This window comes from Myotis nattereri (assembly GCF_964212035.1).
Source record: "Myotis nattereri genome assembly, chromosome: 3".
Taxonomy (NCBI): domain Eukaryota; kingdom Metazoa; phylum Chordata; class Mammalia; order Chiroptera; family Vespertilionidae; genus Myotis; species Myotis nattereri.
Window position 1 is genome coordinate 194601506 of NC_138077.1, and position 15582 is coordinate 194617087.

The 15582-nt window shown below is 50.5% G+C and overlaps 1 protein-coding gene across 1 annotated transcript in view; it reads right to left on the minus strand.

Annotated features, from left to right (window-relative positions):
- Positions 1 to 1264: 1264 nt before the first annotated feature.
- LOC308517048 (uncharacterized protein C1orf94) overlaps positions 1265 to 15582 on the minus strand; it is a gene marked incomplete at its 5' end in the record, with an annotated part of 37513 nt that continues 23195 nt past the window's right edge. The window contains 3 exons of the mRNA XM_081088108.1: positions 1265 to 1671; positions 7780 to 7976; positions 11434 to 11511. Of these exons, the coding sequence (XP_080944234.1) occupies positions 1596 to 1671; positions 7780 to 7976; positions 11434 to 11511 (351 nt within the window). The 3' untranslated portion in view covers positions 1265 to 1595. The remainder of the gene's footprint in view (positions 1672 to 7779; positions 7977 to 11433; positions 11512 to 15582) is intronic.

The window sequence follows — 15582 nt, forward strand, 5'->3', positions numbered from 1 at the left end:
GGGCAAGAGAAATGTCCCTGTGGGTACTGGACTTAAACCCACATGCTGGGACATGGGTGGCTTCCAGACCCCAGCTGCTCATTACTATCAGGATTAAAGCTCCTAGTTTCCCCAGACCTGGCTCTCACCTCAGCCAGGGTGGGGTTGAGCTTTCAGATGACCCACAGGGTTGGGGACAGAGCAACTTGGAGTTGACAGTGTTGGTCCATCTGTATATTCGTAGTTTATTTTTTAGACCCAAAAGTAGGTTCTTGGATTAACCTTCTGTTGAATTTCATCTTGTTACAGTTTGCCAAAGAGTGGCACATGGGTTTCATTTCCTAGACCAGCCCTGATCAGTGATGGCTGCCTGGACCACCATGAGGAGAGTAATTCTGTGGCTTTGTCCAGGTTCAGGGAATGGTTGCTTAGTGATGCCTGCAATGGCTAGAGAATAGAAGAATTCAAGTACATGTGCATAACTGGTTCCGGTCAGCTCCTCTTTCCCGAGTTGTGTCCTCTGTAAATGTGATCAGGAAGCTCTCAATGTCCTTATTCAAGTCACTGATAAAAGTTGATTGAGATATCCTTGGCTGGGTGGCTCAGTTGGTTGGAGAGTTGTCCGTATACCAAACGGTTGTGGGTTCAACTCCAAGTCAGGGCACATAGGGGAGGCAACTGATTGATGTTTCTCTCTCACATTGATGTGACTCTCTCTCTCTCTCTCTCTCTCCCTTCCTCTCTATAAAATCAATTTTTTAAAAACCAACATATCCTTGGGTGAGGATATTTTTTAAAAAAAAAAAAAAGAAAAAAACATGTTGATTGAAATAGATCCAAGAGCAGTGCCATTAGGTGCAGTTTTGAGATTGACCTGGAGTGTAGCATTGATAGACAACCACTGGATAGTCATGACTGTCACATTTAGCATTATTTTTCGAATTCATTTCCAAGACACACTTTCCCATCTTGTGTCCAGAGAATTTTTCTGTAAAACTATCACCTGATAGGACAGAGGAGGGTGCATCTCTTTTTCATCCACTCCTGAGGTGCATCAATAGGAATGTTGAGAAGTGAAGGGATCACAGACTAGAAGAGAGAAGCCCTCAAGTTTAGGACCTCTGGGATCCCGTTTTTAGAGACGAGCACTTCAGGACTCCAGCTCATGGTCTCTCTTCCTGTCCTAAGTGAATGATGAGTCTCGTTGGAAAAATGAACAATGAAGGTTATGCAGAACATAACAACAGCCGCAAACCGAAAACAAACAGACAGACACGTTCTATTTCAAGCAGCTCATACTTTTATCATAAAATACAAACTTTCTAAAATTAAGTGTCTTACTTCTATTTTACCAACAACAACAAAAACAAAAATCACTCTTGTTAGCTAAATACAGGTGCATAAGTAGTTGAGCAAGTGAGTATGATGCTGAGGGGGACGGGTGTGGTTTGGGCCGTGTATGTGAGTGTTGGTCAATAGATGAGTCTGGTCTTGCTGTCTTCTGTCTGAGACCTGGTCAGAATCTCGGCTTTCCAAACTTCCTACCAAGTTGTTGCAGCAGCCAGAATTCCAGAGCCCTTAGCCCCGGCCCAAGGGCTAAGGTAGGAGGAGAAGATCTAAAAATTGATGCCATTTCCACTGGAGGAGAAATAGGGGGTGTTCAGCAGAGGCCCACCAGACGACGAGCCGAACCTGGAAGAGAAAGATGATGGGTGTCAAGATGAAATTCTAATGTTGGTGGAGATATTAGGAAAAGTAATATTTTAATTTTGTGGCTGTCAAAGACTGTCACGATCATGGCAGGCTTGGAGGCTAAAAGCTCTAGCAGAATAAAAGTGCCATGGCTGTGGGAAAATAAAATATGAAACGGATACAACTGGAGGACAATAAAGAGCTTTTTCTGCCACTTACTTAGGTCAGGAAGCCCCCAGCAGTCTGCAGGGATTATTTCTATGAAGCCTATGCTCTCATCATGTCCAGAACCACAAAGCAGGGAGCCTCGCTGAATCTGAGCACCTTCCTGTGGTCCTGCAGCCACTTTAACTGCCTTAAAGGACCAGGTGTGCCCTTGAGGAAATTCCACAACAACAGAAATCAGGCCGCATCCCAGTCCCAGAGTGCGATCTGGAAGTTCAGACAATCCCTCATCAGCGTCAGGCTAACCCGGACTCTTTGTTTCAGAAGCAGCTCAAGAAGTGAGCAATGAGACATCACCGAGTGCCTGGGAGTTTGCTAGACCCTTGGAGAAGGAAGAGCCATGAAGATCGGAGCCCCACCCTCCAAGAGCAGAAATACGCACACATATGCTTTTTCTCCCAGGTACACCTCAATAGAGAGTTCAAAAGCCATCTCCTCCGTGAAACCTTCCCTGCCTGTTCCAGATGGAATCATTTACTCACACTTCTGGGATCCTATTGCAATTTCGTCACCCATCTGCTAGGATGTTTTGGATGAATGGGGACAGAGCGCAGTATGAATTGCAGCAGAGCAAATGACTAGATTTAGTCTAATCCAGGGATTCTCAGTCACTTTTCAGCCGGGTAGATGCATATTACAGAAGATGTGCACATTCATGGCACTGTGCCATGAATTGACAAAACGACAAAGGCAGAGCAGGGGGGAGCAGGGTGGGGGAGAGAAGCAATGGGAATAAACCACATTAATTTGTAATGCCTCCGCTTCTATCAGTATCTGTTGCCTGCCAAGTGTCCCTGGACAACTAGGCTTCAGATTTGGTTTAATTCCCTTCTCATTAAAATAGATTCCATGAGAGCAGGGACATTATCTGGACTGGCCACCATTTTACACCCAGTGCCCAGCCTGGGGCCTGGCACAAGGCAGGTGCCTGATAAGCAATTAATGCTGGCAGTAACCACACCTCTTTTTCTCTCTTTCAAAAATCAGATTAAAATATAAATGATTGACAATGATGTTACTATAGAGATACCCTGGATTCTACTCTGATTTATAAAATAAAGGCCATAACCAATATTTCATATTTAATAACTCCCAGTAACAAATTACTCAGGGCACACCTCACATCTTATCACCACACCCTATGCATCTAGGCCCTTCTCATGTTGAGATCTTCTGATCAGATCAACTGCCAAGGGTATGGACTGAACAGGATGAACACTAGAGGGCCAGGAAGAGAGGCAGTTCATGTGGAGAGGTAGGCCATGTGGAGAGGTAAGCCATGTGGAGAGGTAGCCCACGTGGAGAGGTGGCCCACGTGGAGAGGCGGCCCACGTGGAGAGGTGGCCCACGTGGAGAGGTAGGCCACGTGGAGAGGTGGCCCACGTGGAGAGGTAGCCCACGTGGAGAGGTAGGCCACGTGGAGAGGTGGCCCACGTGGAGAGGTGGCCCACGTGGAGAGGTAGGCCACGTGGAGAGGTGGCCCACGTGGAGAGGTAGGCCACGTGGAGAGGTGGCCCATGTGGAGAGGTGGCCCACGTGGAGAGGTGGCCCATGTGGAGAGGTAGGCCACGTGGAGAGGTGGCCCACGTGGAGAGGTAGGCCACGTGGAGAGGTGGCCCATGTGGAGAGGTGGCCCACGTGGAGAGGTGGCCATGTGGAGAGGTGGCCCATGTGGAGAGGTAGGCCACGTGGAGAGGTGGCCCACGTGGAGAGGTAGGCCACGTGGAGAGGTGGCCCACGTGGAGAGGTAGCCCACGTGGAGAGGTAGGCCACGTGGAGAGGTGGCCCACGTGGAGAGGTGGCCCACGTGGAGAGGTAGGCCACGTGGAGAGGTGGCCCACGTGGAGAGGTAGGCCACGTGGAGAGGTGGCCCATGTGGAGAGGTGGCCCACGTGGAGAGGTGGCCCATGTGGAGAGGTAGGCCACGTGGAGAGGTGGCCCACGTGGAGAGGTAGGCCATGTGGAGAGGTGGCCCATGTGGAGAGGTGGCCCACGTGGAGAGGTAGGCCACGTGGAGAGGTGGTCCACGTGGAGAGGTGGCCCATGTGGAGAGGTAGGCCACGTGGAGAGGTGGTCCAAGTGGAGAGGCGGCCCATGTGGAGAGGCAGCCCATGTGGAGAGCTATCAAGGAATGCTTCCTGGAGGAAGAAGGCAGGCTTGAGCTGCCTCTTGAGCGAGGTGACCTGTCCTGGTTTGCCTGGGACAGTTTCTATGCTGCTATTTCCAGTAAGTTATTACTTATGCCCCTTTTAACTCAATATTGTTGTTTGAAAGATAAGTTGTATGGCTATTCAATAATTTGCATTATTAAATATGCAAATTGATTTGACCAAGGGAAGGGCTACCTTGATCCTTCCCTAAGAACACGAGCCACTTGCTCCTTCCTCTCCCACTTGGTATGGTTTAGTCTCTTGGTTCTCGCCTTTGCTCCTGACCCAGAGGGAGTGCTGACCCTCCTTGTCTCCGAGACTAAACTCTCCACCTGGATCCTGGATCCTTTCCCGCCCCGAGCAGCCTCTCCTAGACCTTGTTCCATCCGGGGCCACTGGTAGCCACCCAACCCGACACCACTGCTGTGCTCAGTGCTTCCTTCTAAAGGGCCTGGGATTTGTTTTCATCTCCCTGTGCCCCTCCTTCTCTGCTCCAGGAAATAATTTCTTCACTTGGCTTCCTGCACTCCACACTCTCCTCCATATCTTCTCCCACCTCATGAGGCCCCGCCTTAGACCCTTTGCTGGTTCCTCCACATCTCCGCAACCTCTCCACATGCTGGAGGCCCAGGGCTCCGTCCTCGGGCCTCCTCTCTTCTCTATGTACACGTACTCCCTGGGTGATCTCGTCCCATCCCAAGCCTTTAAATATCATCTATATGCTAATGACTCCCAGGTTTCTGTTACCAGCCCCAACCCCTGCCCTGAGCCCCAGACTCACATACCGCCATCTGCCTCTCGTGGCTCCACTCACATCTCAGAGTTTACATATCCCAAACCAAACTCTTAATCAACAGATCTTCGCTGTAGCCTTCTTGAACTTGGCTTTTTGGCATCGCCACTTACCCACTCACTCAAGTTATAAATGGAATCATGCTCAATTCCTCTCTCCCTCATCCCACAGCCAACCATCACTAAGTCCTTCCACCGAGACAATAAACACTCCAGAGCTTTCAGACTCCTGCCTCACTGTTACTGCGTCAGTCCCCGCCACCAGCACCTCTGCCTCAGACGGTACAAAAGCTGCTCTCCTGCACCCCTGCGAGGGCTCTGACCCACAGTCCATGCTTCATACCTCAGCCCACGTCACCTTCTCTAGATAGAAAACTAGACCATGTCCTCACCAGTCTGAAAGTCATTTTAGTGGCTTCCCACTGTTCTCAAAAACCCTCCGTACCATGCCTACAGGTCCTACCTAGTCTGGCCCTGGCTACTCCTCTGATTTCAATTCCGCCCACTCGCTCTCTCCCACTCATTGTGTGCCAGCTACAGTTCCCCTGTGGGGCGTCTGCACTTTCTCTGCTTTCTGCCCAGACAGCTCATCGCCCACATACATGCCTGGTTCATTCTCTTCATTTAGATCTCAGCTCAGGAGACTTCCCTCCATTCCCTCTCCCCTCACCCCCAGCACCTGGCCTGTGTGCTGCTTGTTTATTTCCTTGCTGCCGATTTCTCCCCTTGGAATGAGACAAGGAAAACGTTGTCCTGTTCACTCCAGTAACCAGTGCCTAGGACAGTGCTAGACACATAAAAGACACTCAAGAAATACTGTTTGAATGAACAAATTGTTCCTTCTGGGGCCATAGTCCTATACGCTTTGTTCCACTTTTCCGACCTCACTCTCCAGGTCTTCCCCGCCCAGAGCAGCCTCCAGTCGACCCTGCTGACTGCCACCCCTCCTGCCACTCGGCACCTTTGCCCACGGTGTGTCCACCTGGCACCAGGCTTCCTCCTGCTTCTAAGGCTGTTTCTTCCTAAGTCTCCTGCTCACTCCTTTTCCTCTCCCAGCCCCTATAGACAACCAGCAACCGGGTCTCAACCCTCTGTCCTTACTGATATAGACAGCCAGCAACTGTGTCTCAACCCTCTACTCTTACTGCTCCCATAGTGCTGACTGATGAGACCTCAATATCACGCTCCCTCCCAAGTACATACAGCCAGTTTTACAGTGAGTCTCTCTTCCCTTGAGCCCAGAGTCACAGTGTGGAATATGGGAAGTCTGCTGGCCTGCCCGTAGTCTGTCCTGATCCCTCTGCCTTCTTATCTACTCTCACCTCCAGGGAGGCGAGAACCTCTCATACAGACCCCTACGGTCACCTCCAGACATGCCCCCTCTCTCTCCTGTTTCTCTGCCCTCCAGCCCATCTATTGATTCTGATATGCACCAATCTGCATTAGATGCCCAGGTCTAGCAGCTAGGAGCCTTTAGGAATGCAGTCCCAGCCTCCTTTTTCCAATCCTATTTTCCACCTTTTTCAGGGATGAATCTAATCATTCAACCAGACGCCTTTATTGCCCAGGCCTCAAGCTTGCTACACATCTTGGAATCCAGGGCCTCACTTCTGCCGCCTGGAATGCCCTTCTCCCCTCGCTGCTCACTGTCCACCCAGAAAAGATCCTGCCTCAACCTTGGGCCACTTTGGTGGTCTTCACGATGTCACGGCTCTAACATCACTGTGCCCACATCTCACTCACTCTCAGCTCTCTGAAGGGGGGAACTATGTCCTAATCACCTATGCCCCTCTCCCAGGCTAAATTCATAGGAACTATGTGAATTAATGCAGAGCTTTTAGATATGTCCTACAAGAAAAAGGAAGAAAAATGGGGAGCAAAGGAGGGAAGGTGGGAGGGAGGGAGGGAGGCAGGAAGGGAGGGAGAGAAGATGAAAGAAAGAAGAAAAAGAGAAAAACAGGGCTGTGGGGTTTGGGTTAAGATAACACTATCGATTACCCTTTTGGACATTTCCAGGCACCCTTGGAAATTAAATGATCTGAGAATTCCAACAGTTACAAAATGTGTTTAGCTTTGTTTCACACAGCTTTTCCCAAACAGATCTGACTACAGAAACCTCTTTCTAGCATTTATGAGACACTTGGGGAAGCGCTGATTTGAAAGGATGAGAGTTTGGGGACACACGTCAACACTACAGTTTGGTCCTAGTTCTATAAACCAAGCTCCTCAAACTTGGGCACAGGCTTCCCAGGGTGTGCCTGGGAGACTCGGAATCGCAGGAGCCCTCTGCCCCCCTCTCAGGACGTCCCTATCAGCTGAAGATTTGCTGAGTGGGAGTGAGTGGCTCCGTGTTATTACACTAAAACAACAAACAGAAATGTATGACCTAACCAGCATGGAAAATTGGTGTGGAATTTTCGGCCAACCGGTCGAGTTTGTGGTGGCTGTTTGCTAAGCCCCTCTCCTCTGCTGTCCGGGGTACTTTGGTGGGAAGACGTGGGCAGCCCTGATAAGCCATGGGAGATCCTTCGGCAGGGCCTGCTGCGAAGTCAATGGGATGTTCTGGAGATTAGCCTGGCGAGGAGCTCAGAGGGCAGTGAGTGGGGGAGAGCTGTAAGAGGATTACCTGGCCGCGTCCTGCTGTAAACCAAGCAAACTGGTAAAGGCAAATGCGCCAGGTCCACCACCCGCCACCTGCTGTGCTGGATGCTACCACTATGGGCTGTGCAGTGCAGCCCCGAAATGAAGTGGCCAACAGAGGGGCCCGCCAGACCCCAGACCCTGCTCGCCTCCGCAGCAGGTCCTTCCAGGACCCACAGGGCATCCAGATCGAGGGCATCCCCCAGGCAGTGAGGCCCCGTGTACCGTGTACTCTCCTCCCCTGTCCAGCAGTTTTCTATCTAGTGATAAGCTAGACTTCCAGTGCAGGCCAAGGACTCACCCATAAGGCTGGGGGAAGAGGAACTGCGGCCCATCTCCTGCCATGGGGGAAGGGTCTCGGGGGTTGGTGGACAGCTTCGGAGGTGTCCTCTGAGGGTACGGGTAGTTGGGCTGGACAAACGGGATGTAGCTCAGCAGAGGGGTGTAGGAGGAGCGAAAAATCTGCTGTCCCATTTGCACTGGGTTGTATGGCGTCACCTGCAGGTCAGAGAGGAGAGAGGGGTGAGGTCCAGCAGAGCCCACCGCTTCCAAACATCACTCCCCCAACCCTAACCCTAACCCCAGCCCTATCGCGCGACCCTGTGCCTCTCAGGTAACATGCTGGAATGGTAAAGGCACAGGGTTCAACTTCTGTACATGAGCTTGGCAAGTGACTGAATTTAGCTGAGCCTCAGTTTCCTCATCTGTAAAATGGGCAAACACTCTCTCCTTTGTATGGGGACTGAGTCAGCTGATGTAAGAGTCTGAGACATACTAACTAGCAAATAAACATTTCCATTCTCTTCCCTACATCCCCTTTTCCCTCTGTCAATAACCATCCTCCAAAGCCCCTTATTCATCTTTAAGTCTTCATCTAAAAAAAAAAAAAGCTGTTGAGATTGAAACATCCTTGGCTTCTAGCTCAGGCTCTCAACAGGGTCCAAGTATAAGACAGCCTTGCCCAGTGGGAACTCCTGTGCTGGGTGCTAGAAAGGCTCTATATCCACATTGCCCAGTACAGCAACCACCAGCCATTTGTGCCTACTGAGTACTTGACATGTGACATGTGAATAAGGACCTGAGTTTTCATTTTACTTAGTTTTAGTTGATTTAAATATAAGTAGCCACACGTGGCTAGCGGTTTCTGTATTGGACAGTGTGAGTCAGAAGAAAGGGCCAAAAAAGGGCAATGGAATTCAGCCTAGACCCTAGAGAAAACAAGCTCAGTGGGGTTTTGGAGACCACCTGGATCATACTCCCACCAAAAATGGAGCTCCTACAATGATGCCCCTGGCAAGGCAGGAACCCCGTCTGTCTTATCTCCGAATATAGTTTCAGTCCAAAGATAGTGCCTGGCACACAGCAGCTGCTCAATAAACATCTGTTGAGTGAATGCAAGAAGGAAAGAGAGAGGAAGTGGAGGGAGGAAAGAAGAGACCACTACGTGTCTGCTTGGATACCTAGAATGCCACGGAGCTCATGACATCCTGAGCGCTGCACTCCACCACTGACAGCTCCAGATGTCAGGGAGCCCTCGCTCCCCTGCGAGAGCTGCGTCCGTCCCCCCTCCCCCGAGTGCTGAGGCAAGCTGCAGCAAAACTGGGGGAGCTTCCGGACCTCCGCTTCAATAGCAAGAGCCTGGGGTCCAGGCTGCTCAGGGATTCAGCTTGCAGACAGCCCTCACTCACCCTGCACAGCCTCATCTAATGCACCGTTCACAGAGGCTGGCTCCGATTGAGAGCTTAGGGCACGCCCTTCATATGGATTCTCTCATTTAAACCCCAACAAGCCTGTGAGGTAGGACCACTAGTATTCCCATTGTAGAGACAAGGAAACTGGGTTCAGAGAAGTTAAGCCGCTTGCTTAATGTTTCGTACCTCGGTGCTTGCCCCTCTGGAGCCCTGAGCCCCTCCCACGCCCTCCCCATATTTCCCCCAGTGGATGTATAGGATCTGATGAAGCTGGACATAGGTACCAAAACCCCAAGATGATGAACTAAAGGTCAGAAAGATTTGAGAGCTTTCCAGAGAACCCAGGAAGGCACTTCCCAGGTCGGTGTGGCAGATAATATCCCTGGTTTCCTTAGAAGGGGGAGAAGGTGGACCTGGGAGGAGACGGACATGAGAGAAAAGCTTTATTCAAAAATGTGCCCCTAACTACATGTAACTGATAACAGCCACAAAGCAGAGCTGTGTATACTGCTCTGGAGCCATCTGCATGACAGACTCCTTGCTGACCAAAGCGGTGATAGAATAGTGTGCCCAGAAGGCCACGTTTGTACAAAGACGTTTGTATCAGTAGACATCACTGGGAAAATACCCAAGACACCAGTATCAGTGACTGCCTCTAATGTCATATTCTTGTATTACTTTCTCAAATATATGCATTTACATAACTTTGTCTAGAAATATTCTCTTTGGAACTAGGTGGATGGTATCACTGCTTGTGGGGTGGACGTGACGTGGCTGAGATTCTGTGAACCAGACTGCCTCTCATCTCTGCATCTCAGGATGCAAAGCTCCCACTGATGAAAAAGCAGCAGTCCTGGTCCATGGGATAAGGTCATCTATACCCGTGTCCCTTCTCTACCCTCTGGAACATTCAACATACTTCAGGTCAGAGCTACAGTTTGCAGGAAAAGGGTGGGGCTCCCTGGGGAGAGAGGAGAGGCCGAGGAGTCTGTGAGTTGAGTGTGGCGCTTGTCTACCTGTGTGTGAGGGTGCAAGGCCAGCCCGAGCATGCAGCAGGTTCCAAGCTCCTTTCCTCACACTCCCACCCCCACCCCCACCCCAAGACACTCAACATCTCTGGGCATGCTGCTTTGTGTTTGGTGCGCACACAGCTCGGTGGTATGTACATAACTCTATCTTTGTGTCTCTGTGTTTGTATTTTTGTCTCTGCTGCTTTATTTTGATACTGTATTTCTCTATATGTATGTATAAGAGGCAGTAAACCACCATGATTGGGATCACAGACCTTGAAGCCAGGCTGCCCAAGGTCAAACCCCAATTCTGCCATTGTGATACTGCCAAGCAGATATTCACCCCAACCTTCCCATGGGAGTAGGGGGTGCCAGATTTAGCAGGAAAAAAGCACAGGGCATCCAGTTAAAGTCAAATTGCATATCATTTAATCTCAAATGGATTAATTAACAGCAAATAATATTTTAGTTTAAGTATGGGCCATGCAATATTTGGGACATACTTATACCAAATCTTTATTCACTGCTTATCTAAGATTTGAATTTAACTGGGTGTCTTGTATTTCAACTGACAAACTGCCAGGGGTGGAACAAGAATCCCCAGCCCCATTGACCCTGGGCAAAGCCATGTGATTTGCTTTGGCCAATGAAGGGCAGGCACACGTTACCACATACCAGCTCTGAGCTGAGGCTCCAGGGACATGGGGTGTCAACCATTGCAGCAGGAGCAGAAGCTACTACATCGTCATCACACACCCAAAGCAGAACACATGGAACAGGCTTGAACCGAATCCCAGCCCAGCTCAGCCAATCCACAGACCGTGAGTGAAAAGTATTTATTGTTGAAAGTCTATGAGATATTGGGGTCTTCTTTTTTATTACTATTATTATTATTATTATTATTATTGCCAAAGCAAAAGCTAACTTATATGCCAACTTTATAACCTTGAGCAAATTATTTAATCTCTCTGTGCCTTAGTTTCCTCATCTCTAACCTACCTTACAGGGTGGTAGTGAAGGTTAAATTAGTTAATCCAGGTGAAGAAGACCTTAGACAAGGGCCCAGCACACAGCAAGGGCCCTGTAAGTGCCACTGTCATTATCACCTGGGGACGCCTGTTTGTTTCCATCTGCATGCTGGTATCTGTGTGTACTCTGGTCCAAGGATGGGCCAAAAACTATGGCTGGTGACCAGGCTTTTGGCCTGAAGGCCTTCGTGGAGCTGGGACAAAGGTGAGGATGTCATTTACTCACCTGTCGGGGATAACATCCCAGCTGGGGGTGCAGGGCCTGCTGATAGGGCATCCTGGCTGCCCGTTGTGGGTACAGGCCCTGGGGAGAAAAGGAGAGGCTCAGTGGGGTCAGGGGCTCCCAGTCAAAGGGCAGCCACTCAACTCAGTTTCCATGCCACCGCCCTGTAGGCCAGACCCACTGGTTGCCAGGTCCAGCTGGCATCGGGCCAGGCATGCACAATTCACACCACACAGGAAGCATGTTCAGCAGGATTCACTGCTTTCTTGGTGAGTATTTAAGGAGAGAGCTTCAGGAGCCTGACTGCCTCTTAAATCCCAGATCTGCCTATGTGACCTTGGGCAAGTCACTTCCCCTCCCTGAGCCTCTTTTCCCTTGTTTATAAAAGTACTAGAGGTCCGATGCACAAAAATCATGCACAGGGTTTTGGGGGTGGGGGAGGGGGGATCCCTCAGCCCAGTCTGCACCCTCTCCAATCTGGGACCCCTTGGGGGATGTCCGACTGCCTCTCACAATCCGGGACCCCTGGCTTCTAACCGCTCACCTGTCTGCCTGCCTGCCTGCCTGCCTGCCTGATCGCCCCTAACCACCTCTGCCTGCCTACCTGATCACCCCTAACTGCTTCCCTGCTGGCCTGATGGCCCCTAACCACCTCTGCCTCACCCACACCTGGGACCCAGGATTCCCTCCTCTGGCTGGTTGCAGGCACCCAGGACCTGGGCCAGCTTCTCCCGGGCCGGCCACAGCCACTGGGAACTGTGGGTGGGTGGCTTTGCTCAGGCAGCAGCCGCAGGCACTGGCACCCGGGACCACGGGGCGGGCGGCTTGTCCCTCTCCCAGGCCACAGCCTGGCTGGTCCCCATTCCTCTCTCGCAAGCTCATCTGTGCCTAGCTGGTACCCATTTCTCTTTTCCCAGTGTTGAGTGTCTGAGCCAAGTCCTTACGGCATGAAGGCGTGAAGGTGTGACAACTATTTGCATATTAGCTCTTTATTATATAGGATGTGTGTCCAAGACTGTAAAGCCTGTGAAGGTAGCCACATTCTCTTTGTTGCTGTCTACACTCCTTTTCTAAGTTACTTTCCCCAACCCCATTCCTGCCTCAAGACATGAGGTATCCATGTACATGTGTGTGTGTGTGCATCAGTTTGCACCTGATTATTTAAGCACATCTGCACGTGTGCTTCCTTTTGTGTCACAGTTGTGTGTTTCCATGTACAAATGTGCCACTGTGAACACAAGTGTATTAGTTTGGGTCTCTGCTGCTGTCTATATGCCCACCAAACCTGCCTCTGGACATTATGATGAGGACTGGTGTGACGAAGAATAAGTTAATGCATTCAAAGGGCTTAGAACAGTGCCAAGCACTCAGTAAGGAATCTGCATGTTAGGTATTTTTTAGTACCTCTCACTGCACACACCTCCCCCCACATACACACACACACACACACACACACACACACACACACACAGAATAGCTGCTGTGAATGGGGCAGCCCAGGACCCCTCGAGTCTCAGACTGCCTCTCCCTGCCAATCCAGAGTCCCCTCCTAAGATTCAGCTCAATACTCAAAGCATCCCTAGACTAGGATCTTTCCAGAAGATTCTTCACTCTGGATGCTGCCTCAATTCTGGGCTCACCTTGTGCCAATTATCAACGTGTTGGTGGCTGACTCAGAGCCATGGGGTCCTGATATGGGGCCTGGGGGAAAGTCTCCCAACTCTCCTAGTGCCCCTCTTCCAGGCCCCTAAAAGCACACGTACTCTCGCAGCCCCTCCTTGCTCTCTGCTCCTGTGCACCAGACACTTGACCATGGTGGAGCCCCTCCCACTTCCACCAACCCCTTCACCTGAAACCAGTGTGCCTGCTCCTTTTTACTCCAAGCCCCGTGGCCTAGGGCAACCCCACTCACCACCGTGACCACAGCCTGGTCCCTGCACTCTGGCCATGGCCTGAACCTGGACAGAGAGGGAGATGGATGGGGCTGCCCTGCCTCTTCCCAGCCCTCAGTGAGCTCCACGTCCAGGGTTTCCATATAGCTCCTCTGTTTCACTCCCTCCTACATCCCCTCCACCCCATTAGCACTCAGCTCTGCTTTGCACAGCCAATGCCCCCAGGCTGCCATCCTCCCCAGGTCTGCAGGGATAGGCTACCCATCGGATCTGTGCAAGACAAACAGCTGCCCATCCCTGCTCTGTCCTCTAAAAGCAACCCTATATGACTGGGAAGACATTTCTAGCTGTTTGACTTGCAATTCTATAAAATCACAAGCAAAGGTAAATAAACACTCATTCTTCTTTGCTTGGAGCCATGGCCTCTCCCAGTTCAGCCTCCCTCCTCAACTGGGAGCAGAGTTCCTTCATGCCAAGCAGCCCAGGAGCCTCTGGAGCTCCTGGTACTGGGGACTTAGTCTTCCAGGCTTGCCTTCCTCCACAGCGGAGCTTGGAATGAGTTGGATCTGGGACCTCACCTTTACTCCTATGCCAAGCAGGAAAAGAGAGTGGGATAAATTGTTTCCCCCTTTCTCCTCTGTGTCTCCAGGTCTGCGGAGCTCACTGACCTGTTTTCTAGGGAGATCAGAGCTGAATAATAATAAAAACCAACACCTGTATCATACTTTAGGTTTTACCAAGCTCTTTCCCATCCATGGACTCAATTAACCTTACAACCGGATCAAATGGCTGCTGCTGCTGCTGCTGTCATTATAATGAAACCAGGGCTCAGAGCATTTGCCTAACTTGCCCAAGGCCACACAGCTTGGAAGCAGCAGGATTCCTTTTAATGGCTGCTGTTTGCAAACCTGACTTATTGTTATTATCCCAGGCCCCTTGATGATGAGAAGGTAAATTATGCTGTCCTTCTTTACCACCTGTGGGGGCAGGGGGTGGGGGGTCAACTTCTACAGTCGACTGGGCCCCCTCAGCGCCTACACTGCCTTGCAAGACCCAGGGGCCCTACCAGCCAGGGCCTCCAACCGCTTGTGCCCAGAAGCCAGGGAACCCAGAATCAGTCCTGCAACACAAACACTTGCATCTCTTAAGACAAAGGGCCTTCATGCTTAAAAGAACCATATGATTTCACTCATAGGTAGGATATAAAATAGAAAGCACCAAACGAACAAACAAAACAAACTCACAGACAATAGTGTGGTGATTGCCAGAGGGGTGGGGAGGATGAAGAGGATAAAGGGGGTCAAATATACGGTAATAGAAGGAGACGAGACTGGGTGGTGAGCACACCATGCAATATACAGATGCTGTATTATAGAATTATATACTTGAAACATATATAACGTTATTAACCCATGTCACTCCAATATACTTAATGTAAAAAAATATGCATCCAAATCTCACTATTCTAAAAGGTCAAGTCAGAAGGAGTCAGCATAGCAAAGAGATATTATCTGCACTTTATAAAGCAAACCATGATGAATCAGCTTTGCAAGGTGAGCCCTGAGAGTGCATAATAGAGGAAGGCGGCTATGCTCACCACTATACCACCAACGCCGCACCAGAGAGTGCATAATAGAGGAACTGGTTTACACTGAATAAAATGATGCCAGCGGTTCTCTTTCTGCAGTGGGGGTGCCCACACAGTGCCGGCCTGGAGGTGGTTCCTGGCTTAGTCACCTCTGAATCCCCTCACCTTGCCAATGCTGTTCCATAGTCCGTGCAAAGCGACGGTTTTTACAATTATTTAAATACGTGAGCAAATAATAAGTAAAAATGAGCGTGTCAGGGAGTAGGTGAAGACGTGGCTGAGTAGCGAACAAGCACTCAGACGAGCACGAGTGGACGAACATTGCTGACGGGGTTGCTGAATCTGTGAGCACACGAACAGGGGCCTGTGCAGGGACAGCATGAGAGGTGTGGAAAGCACACGCTTAGATTTCCCTTAGGTCACGGATTCATGATCACCTTGATGGTGGCGCAGGAGGCCTTCTGTCCTGTGTGAGGAGAGGGTGGGCTCTCCTAAGGAAACAAACAAAAAGTCTTGGAAAAAAAATTTGAAGAGAAAAAGAGAGATTTTGCTAAACTCCTTTAGCTCCGTTTAAGAGCAGGGGCGCCCTTGCCAGTTTGGCTCCGTGGATAGAGCGTCAGCCTGCAGACTGAAGGGTCCCGGGTTCGATTCTGGCCAAGGGCACATGCCCTG